Raw genomic sequence first — 9,833 nt, forward strand, 5'->3', positions numbered from 1 at the left:
AGGGTGGGAGGGAGGGGGGGGGGGGGGGGGGGAATCAATTAATTTTAATAAAATGTTATGTAATCAATTTGTAAATTATGTACAAGTGACATCACTAGTGTTAAATTCTGCACGATCTCCCTCTTTTTCTTTGGCTAAAATGTGAAGAGATTATCTAAACTCCTCTGACGGTCGATTGGGATTATGATATTATATTTCATTGTAAATTAAAAAAAAAAAAGGAAATTTTTTTTTTGAAATGTACCGTTATGAATTTACGTGTAAATATATTTCATTGATAGGATGTGTAGCTGAAAATAGATTTTTGCTTTAACTACATTAGCGGCTCGGCCAGTTACTCGGGATTCTCGACTATTTCATTTCTTGATGTTAGCAATATATAGTGGTTTAAATAGGATTATTTTCTTGTCGGGTGTATATTTCGAAGTTAGGTAGGTGTCATTCCCTCTCAGAAATGAAATTCACAATCAATCATGCTATGTTGCCAAAAAATGGTTGACATGCAACCTAACCAACACTTACAATAGGGGCCCATTTTTTTGGATTTTTTATTTACGCGGGACCCACATGCAAGTGAAAGGATGTCAAGCATTGTGTCAAATTTTTTCGGGGCAAAGTAGTTTAATTCATTCACAATTACACCAACAGATTCTCACACTGTAGACATACATAGTATACGCAAAATATTATTTACAAAGATAAATCCTAAATTGATAATGGATTCAGTTTAGGAATCGAAAATGTGATCTCATACTAGGAGTACGATGAATTATAGAAGTTCTGCTCATTTAGGTTTTCTTTTGGAAAGGATTTCTTGTTCAAGGCAGGTATTTGCTCGCGTTTCATTCGCTTCTTCCTTCTGCGCACATTATAGGCTGTGTTATTGTTTTGATCACAAGGTAATTAATGTTATATGTTGTTCAAAATCAACAAGATGTATGAGGAATGAAAAAATCAATTTGGAGGCAAAATTTCGCATAGGCCAAAGTAGGTTGCGGTCGCATAGGCATTTGTAAGGCCTAAAGGTCCCGTCGTGATATGAACTATGCAGTCGAATAGATTTGTTTTATGCGATCGCATAGAAGGCTTGACTAGCCGTCAGTGATCGTTTTGTTAAAAAAATTTGGTGTCTTTTCAAGAGTTTTTGCACCACTTCGGATGTCAATGTTTGAGAGCTACATATATATGGTTGTTGATCAATAAAATACATTGAAAAACATATAGCCACAATTGAGATCAAATTTTTCATTCCAACTATATTGAAATCCTATTTCCATTCATATTCAAAACCCAATTTGCATTCTCAAGTTTGGAGGAATTATACTAAGTGATTAAATCTAATCTTACAAATCCTTTGTCGATAATCCCTTTAAACACTAAATTTCAATTGGAGAGGGAGAAAATCTTGTTCGAGGACAACGATCACATGTTCGGACCTTCTTCATCTTCATTTTCACATTCTTGTTATTTTTACATTGTTTTCTTCTACATTCTCCTCTTTGTGAAGACTTATTTCTAACAATTTCAAACGTTATTTGCATAATGGAGAATGAAACATTATGGCAACAATCAAATTGATAAATCAAGGTCTTCTTTGATTGGATCGCTTTGATGGCATCAACCTCACAAGATGGTAAGACAAATTGAAATATTTACTAATGGTGTTGAAGATATTTTACATATTTGATCCGGAATTGGCGCCACTATCGGAACCAACAAGTGGAGAGATGGATGCCATAAAAGTCGAAAGACAGAAGCGCCAAAAAGATGAACTTATATGCCGTGGTCATATTCTCAATGCTCTTTTTGATAGATTGTATGATCTCTACACCAACACATCTTCATCGAAAGAAATCTGAAATACTTTAGAAAGTAAGTACAAAGTTGAAAAAAAGGTACAAAGAGATTCTTAATTTCTAAGTATTTTGACTTTAAACTTCTTGAGAATATTTCCCTTCTTCCCCAAATTCATGAATTGCAAGTCCTTGTCAACAAGTTGAAGGAGGTAAAAATTGAGATCCCGGAAACCTTCCAAGGGGGAACAATTATTGCTAAACTCATGGGAACTTGGAAAGGATATCGAAAGAAAATAATGCATATTTTCGAAAATTACTCTTTGGAACTATTGCATAACATCTTCGTATTGAGGAAGAGTTTAGGGCAAGAGATAAGAATGACAATTCTTATGAAGGCACTTCCAAGGCCAATGCTATAGACAAAATCGAACCTTCAAGCAAATGAAGGTTAGATGACATGTTGACTAGAGGTAGAAATAGGTATTTCATTAGATGACATGTTGACTAGAGGTAGAAATAGGTATTTCATTACCTTTATAAATGATTTCTCTAGGTATACATATGTTTATTTGATAAAACATAAACATGAAGCTTTTGATATGTTTAAGACATATAAAAATGAAGTTGAAAATCATATATGTAAGAGAATAAAATTTTTAATAAATGATAGAGGAGGTGAATATTTTTCTAGTGATTTTAACTTGTTTTGTGAACAACAACGTAGTATCTATCCATGTTCTGCACACACCCGAGCAAAATGGTTTAGCTGAAAGGAAAACTAGAACTTTAGTTGAAATGATAAATGCCATGTTAACCTATGCTAAGTTGCCATTTAATTTATGGGATGAAAAGTTGTTGAGTGCGTATAGAATACTAAATATGATTTCTTCTAAAATAACGAAGGTTTATCTTTACGAATTATGGAAAATAAGAAAATTTAACATTGGATACTTCAAAGTGTGCTTATTGTAAGAATACAAACCCGAATAGGACCAAATTGGGTCCAATATACATTTAATGTGCCTTTGTTGGATATATTAGTAATAACAAATCATATAAATTGTTAACTTTGGAGACCAATGTGATTATAGAGGTCTTTGAGAAATCACAATCTTTGGATAATGAATTATGAAAAATTCATAAGGAAATTTTAAGCTATAGTAGAACACAAGATTAAACATCTTCTAAAGATGTTAATGAATTTACTGAACCCCGAAGAAGCAAAAGAACTCGAGTTGAGAAGTCCTTAGAACATGATGAAGTTGACTCTCAACTTGTTTCTTTTTACTTAGTAGAGGGAAGTGAGAATGATGTTTGTAAGAACAGTTCATTTTGTTCTATAAGTGGAAATAGATCATAAAACTTATAGAGAGACTATGACTTCTTGTGATAGCTTTTTTGGAACGAAACAATTAAAGATGAAATGGATTTAATTATGTCAAATAATACATGAGAACTTGTCGATTTATAACCTGGATTCAAATGCATTGGATGTAAATGGGTGTTCAGGAGAAAGTATAATGTTGATGGTTCTCTTGATATCTTAAAAACTAGACTAGCAGCTAAATGTTATCGACAAAAGGAAGGAATATACTATTTTGATATCTATGCACCAGTAATTAAAATAACATCAATTAGGAAATTATTCGTATTGACTTTGATACATGACTTATATGTTTATCAAATGGATGTCAAGATGGTGTTCTCAAATAGGGATTCGATGGGGAGGTTTATATGGAACAACCCGAAGGGTTTGCTCTGCTTGAAAATGAATACAAGGTAAGCAAGTTGGTAAAGTCATTATTGTTTGGACAGGTGGATACCATTTTGGGTATCAAAGTTTCTAAAACTACTAAGGGTTGTAATTAAGTCAATCACATTATATATGAGAATGTGATAAATAAGTTTAAACATTTGAACATAAAAGAATATTGTACTCTTAGCGATCAAGTTCAAAAATTATGAAGAATGATGGAATGAAAGTTGCTCAATTGGTGTACGCAAGTATTATAGGGAGTTTAATGTATGCAGATCAATATAAAAGATCAGACATAGCATTTGCAATTAGTAAACTTTGTAGGTTTACTAGTAATCTGAGCAATGATCATTGGAAGGTCATTGATAGAGTTCTTGGCTATTTAAAGAAAACCAATAGTTTAGGTCTACAATTCACTAGATTCTCGATTATATTAGAAGGATTTACAAGTGCTAATTGGATATCTAGCACGGGAGAAAGTCTATCTACTTCGAGTTGGGTGTTTACGCTTGGAGGAGGAGCTTTTTCTTGTAAATAATAATAAAAAAAAAGACATGTATAACACACTCGACTATGGAATTCAAATTTGTAGCGTTATCAGAAATCGGGAAAGAAATTGAGTGGTTTAAGGATCTACCATACGAGATACCTTTGGGATCGAAAAACATATCTTCAAAACCTATCATGTGTGATAGTCAAGCCATGTTGGCAAAAACATACAATAAAGTATACAATGAAAAGTCGAGACATATGAATCTTAGACATCATTACATAAGGAAGTTAATCAAAAGCGAAATAACTTCGCTGAATTATATTAAATTAATCGAGAATTTAGCGAATCTTTTTACTAAACCTCTAAATAGAGATTTAGTAACTTCAACTTCAAGTAGAGTGGAGTTGAAACTCCTAAAATGAAAAGGTCCATCAATGATGGCAACCCTACATAACATTACTTAACAAATAATCCACGGATTCAAAGGGTAACAACAAATTATTCGATATGTGTATAGTTTCAACATTATAAATCCGCGATAACTCTATTCTATTTATATAATGCTAGTTGTTATTGAAATAAGGGTTGAGCAATGAGCTTTTAATGAAGCTCGGTATTAAGTACAAGTATTTCTAAAGGTAATAAAGATACTGTAAGAACTTCACCTAGAAAAACTTTGGATCTCTCTTCATTTGAGCATTCCATTTTTTATATTTAATTTTTCGTCATTACCACCGCAATTATCATCTTTAAACAGATTCGTAACTCATCCAAATGTTAGCCAATTTTGAACTTATGGCTGAACTGGGACTCATGCTTGTTGACACTTTCTTAATCATAGTCTTCCTCTTGTGTATACATGAGTTATTAACCTATCCAATGATTCTCTTGTTTGCTATTTAGGGTGTTTTTCAATTTCAGTGCTGCTATATCTGTTGAATGAACACATTTGATGAGTTAGTTTAATTTGTACTGTGAAAATTGGAGTACTTGATTTTACCAAATGCAAGAAGACATTTTATAAAAGTCAATACAATTTAAACTCAATTTTAATCATTTTGAAATTGCTAATGGAATCTAGATTAGGAGTTGGTTCTTTTAGAAGGAAGAAATTCCATCCAATTATCTGACTTTTCTTCAAGAAATAGGATTGTCAGATTCATGTTCTCTGTTTGACTAAAAGACTTATGAATTACTGTATGCTACTGTCAAAATTGAAATTAGTCAGATTCATGTTCTCTTTTTGACTAAACTTAAAGACTTATATGAGTAAATAATTAACTTTTGAAATAATAGTATGTTATTGTCAAAATTGAAATGGGTTAAGCCACTCGACTCGCGTCGGTGATCGCGCCCTCACATAGGGTGCGTGGATCTCAAGTGAATAAAAAAATTCCGACCCCATGTGTGCACGTTGCGTCAATCCCGAGTCATCCCCACGAGCACTGTAGCATCTCTCAATTGAAATTTAGTTACTTGTTAAGAATAAGTAACTTTTATACAAGAAAGTAAGAAAAAATAGTTTTTCAAAACTTATTTGGAAAATATTAAAGTGCTATATAAAGAATAAAATTTAATTAAAATGAAAGTTGTATATATCTTTTGTACGTGACTTATTGTTGAACAATCCAATTTCTAGAAACTATACGCACGATTTTCCGACACACATTTCATCTTCTAGAATTTCCTAGTTCTCTCTCCTTCAGTGCTGCTTTGCAGGTAAACTTGGTTGTTTGCTCGATGACGGCACCATTATTCAAATATCATTTCCTTATTACTCACGAATTTCACAAATATAACTTTTCATTTCATTTATAAATCCATCCAACCTTTTTTGGACAACTAGTGCTATAAATTCATCAATTTTTCTGTTAATCTATCTAGTTGACTTGTACGTTTTTTTATTTTAACATTTTTAGTTAAAAGAAAAAATGAAAAATTTCAAAAAAAGAAAGAAAGAAAGAAAGAAAGAAAAAAAAAAAAAACTTGTCTTCATCCTTCCATCCCCGACCGTCACATCACAGCGCCGATGAACCACCTACTTTGGATCCATAAGGAAAAAAAATTGTAAAGGGATCTCAAGTTGATTTAGGACATTTGCCACAACGTATCTTAAATTTAAGACACTCAATTGTGTGATGATTGATTGTAGGTACATTGTAAGCTATAATATTATTCATTTAATATTCATACTATTGTTTCTCTTTATAAATGATATATAAATTTGTCAAACATTATTATTGTTCAATAATCGTTACTAAATATTTTTAAAGTGTCTTGACATAAGATTCCTTATATATGAAAAACTTATAATTACAATTTTTTCTCGTTTTAAAATATTGCATTCAATAATTTTTGTTCAAATTGTTTTCATTATCCCGGACTTGGCTTCCCGTTTTTTATCAAGGCAAAGTCGTTGATACTGAATATAAGAAACATAAAATCCTTATATGCTTGTCCTCTTCGAAACTATCCGAATCCTCCACCTCAATTCTTCAAAAGTCCAGCTGGATTTCAACTCACCTCACCAAGATCATGTTTAATTAGAATTTGTTTTAGAAATCCACTTTTCAGTTTTTACCAATCCATAGATCAGCGCTAGCAAAGAAGAGGATGTCCCTTTCTTCTCATCACAATAGTTGCTGCGGATTGCGGCTATTTCTCCTTGTGGTCACACCACCATTCTAGATCGATGCAATAAGAAAAATTGAGCTGAGACTTTTATTAACAAAATTTAATTTTCAGAAGAAAGTAAAGACCCATTTGACGTGAATTTCCGAAAGTCAATTTTTTTTTTTCCTTCCTGAATTCCACCACCTTCCTCCTTGCCAACCCAAAGAACCCAATACTAGATTAGGCACTTAATTAGTCACAATACTTGTCTTTAAAATTCAGACACTCTGCCATCTATATTGAACACTGCAAATCATTTGGATTCTGAGACTAAATTCAGATTTGGTCTCCCTTTTTCATCTTTTACCAAAATTTCTACACATTCTACGACGCCGCAAGAATCCTTACATTGAATTAGACCATCATCTCTATTTTTTACCTTCCTCCACTGTTATATATAACCCAAAATTCCTTACTAAAACGACGCAAAATGGAGTCAGCATGGTCCTTGATATCGCCATGCATTCCTTATCTTGTTTCATTTCTTGCTCTTTTTCTTCTTCTTGAACAGATTTCTTACCTAAAGAAAAAGCAGTTTCTCCCAGGACCAAAACTGGTTTTTCCATTCATAGGCAACGCCATTTCCTTAGTAAAAAATCCGACCGAATTCTGGGAAATGCAATCTTCGTATGCTAAGTCAACTCCCATTGGAATCTCCGCAAACTACATCATCGGCCGCTACATTCTCTACATATACTCCACCGATCTTTCCCACAAAATCTTCGCGAATGTCCGGCCTGACGCCTTTCATCTCGTTGGCCATCCCTTTGGGAAAAAACTCTTCGGCAAGCATAACTTAATCTACATGTTCGGACAAAAACACAAGGATTTACGTCGTCGTATAGCGCCCAATTTCACGTCGAGAGCCCTTCAAACATATACAAATATCCAGCAGCGGATCATCCTCAATCACCTTAAATCCTGGTGCCAGAAAACTGGAAATGAATCATCTGGGTCTATTCCACTTCGTATCCTCTGCCGGGACATGAATTTGGAGACCTCCCAAACAGTTTTTGTCGGGCCTTACTTAAGCTCGGTGGCGCGTGAGCGGTTCAACATAGACTACAATTATTTCAATGTTGGACTAATGAAGCTACCGATTGATTTACCCGGTTTTGCGTTTAGAAATGCGAGGCTTGCTGTAGAGAGATTGGGGGAGACACTTGCAGGTTGTGTTGAAGAAAGTGAGAAGAAAATGAAGAATGGTGAAGAACCCAGTTGTTTGATTGATTTTTGGATGCAGGAACATTTAAGGGAATTAAGCGAAACAAGCAATAACCCATTTGAATTGACATATAAAGAAATTGGAGGCCATTTATTTGATTTCTTGTTTGCATCACAAGATGCATCAACTTCATCTTTACTGTGGGCGGTGGCTTTCTTGGATTCACACCCTGAAGTTTTAGAGAGAGTGAGGGAAGAGGTGGCGAAATACTGGGCACCAGAATCCGACACCATGATCGCCGCGGAGCAGCTAAGGGAGATGAAGTATACAGAGGCGGTGACACGTGAGGTGGTGAGAATCCGAGCTCCGGCAACTATGGTGCCACACACTGCTGGAGTGGATTTCCGGCTGACGGAGAATTATGTTATTCCCAAGGGGACTATTGTATTTCCTTCGGTTTTTGACTCTTCTTTCCAGGGGTTCACTGAACCGGAACGGTTCGATCCGGATAGGTTCATGGAGGAGAGGCAGGAGGACCGAGTTTATAAAAAGAACTTTCTAGCATTTGGAGCTGGGTCCCACCAATGTGTGGGCCAGAGGTACGCCATCAACCATTTGATGTTGTTTATTGCAATGTTTGCCACTTTGATTGATTTCGAAAGGGATAGAACTGACGGCTGTGATGAAATTGCTTACGTCCCTACGATTGTTCCTAAGGACGATTGCAGAATTTTTCTTTCACAGAGGTGTAGCCGATTTCCATCTTTTTGATGACGGAAATACCCTTTGTATTTAATTCTTTTGTACGGTTGTATTTGAAAGGGAGATTGATTTGTCAAGGGTGTATTAGTCAAGTAGAAAATTGGGTCAAATGGTTTGATTATTTGTTATTTCTTTTCATTTTTAGTTTTCGTCTTGTGTATACGCGAGTTGATGATCAAGGGGTCAAGATTCTTCCATGGAATAAGATTGGGTAGCAAATATTTGTGGGTCATGTGGTATCATGAGAAACAATATTTGATCATGCTTAAAATTAGGTTTGACAATATATAACATTATAGGAAGTTCAAATAAGAACTTAAAAATGTGCTTTTTAAGTGTTTCATATTATTTTGTATAATTGTTGTATGTATATATTATTTTGGTTATTGTCTTTTCGACTATTTTCTTTTTGGAGTTTTGTTACATGTACACCAGACTTGACACTTCGATGTACACTCCCTTCACATGTGGGATCCCAAAGTTTTTTTATTGTCATGGGGCCATCCTCTTGTGTGAGGGGAGTGTACACTGGAGTATCAATTTCGGTGTACAAATAACATTTTCTTTTTGATAGTAGGACGTTTTAAAATGGCACTTTAAAATGCCTGAACATACTCTTTTATATCTTTTTTTTGGCACCATTTCCATATTATTTTGCGTAATTGTTTTAGACATAAATCTTGGTTATTGTCTTGTTATATGCATTATATGGTCTCTTTGAGGTGGCATTAACTGGAAATTTGTTTAGATCGCGTGTTTGAGCCTTGAACTTTTGGAATGATATTTGACGTTAATAATTGCACATCAACTTTTTCCTATTTTACTACGTTCATATTATATATTTTTATCTTAGTTGCCAAAAGATTTAAGATTTATTCGTGTCGAAACAATACAATTCAAAGAGAAAAACCTACGATCTAACCTCCATCTTATGAAAACAGAAGTAGTTCAGGACACTAAGAACCAAAGAAAAATGAATCTTTACTATACCTTGTGTGCTCCTTTCATGCTTCATACTACCATTCGTCCAATCATATGCTTTGTGGTCTTCGATCATCTCCCTCGAAGTCTGCTCCACCCCCTACACGTGACATATCCAATGCCTCACTTGGTATTCTTTCTTTTGCTCAATTGCAATCTAAATACTAGGTTCGGGATATATTTTTGATATGATTAATATTTATATTA

At 34.2% G+C, this 9,833-nt stretch overlaps 1 protein-coding gene across 1 annotated transcript; it reads left to right on the forward strand.

The window, feature by feature from the left end:
• The first annotated feature begins 6,809 nt into the window (after positions 1–6,809).
• On the forward strand, positions 6,810–8,778 carry LOC111407278 (cytochrome P450 710A11-like). The gene has a single exon (XM_023036663.1). The coding sequence runs from the start codon at positions 7,149–7,151 to the stop codon at positions 8,652–8,654; it is 1,506 nt and encodes a 501-aa protein (XP_022892431.1). The 5' UTR covers positions 6,810–7,148; the 3' UTR covers positions 8,655–8,778.
• The last annotated feature ends 1,055 nt before the right edge of the window (positions 8,779–9,833 follow it).

The sequence above is a fragment of the Olea europaea genome, chromosome 13 (genome assembly GCF_002742605.1).
Source record: "Olea europaea var. sylvestris chromosome 13, O_europaea_v1, whole genome shotgun sequence".
Taxonomy (NCBI): domain Eukaryota; kingdom Viridiplantae; phylum Streptophyta; class Magnoliopsida; order Lamiales; family Oleaceae; genus Olea; species Olea europaea.

Bases quoted from the DNA above. Each gene is read 5' to 3' on its own strand.
- LOC111407278 (XM_023036663.1), top strand. From the start codon at position 7,149: ATGGAGTCAGCATGGTCCTTGATATCGCCATGCATTCCTTATCTTGTT.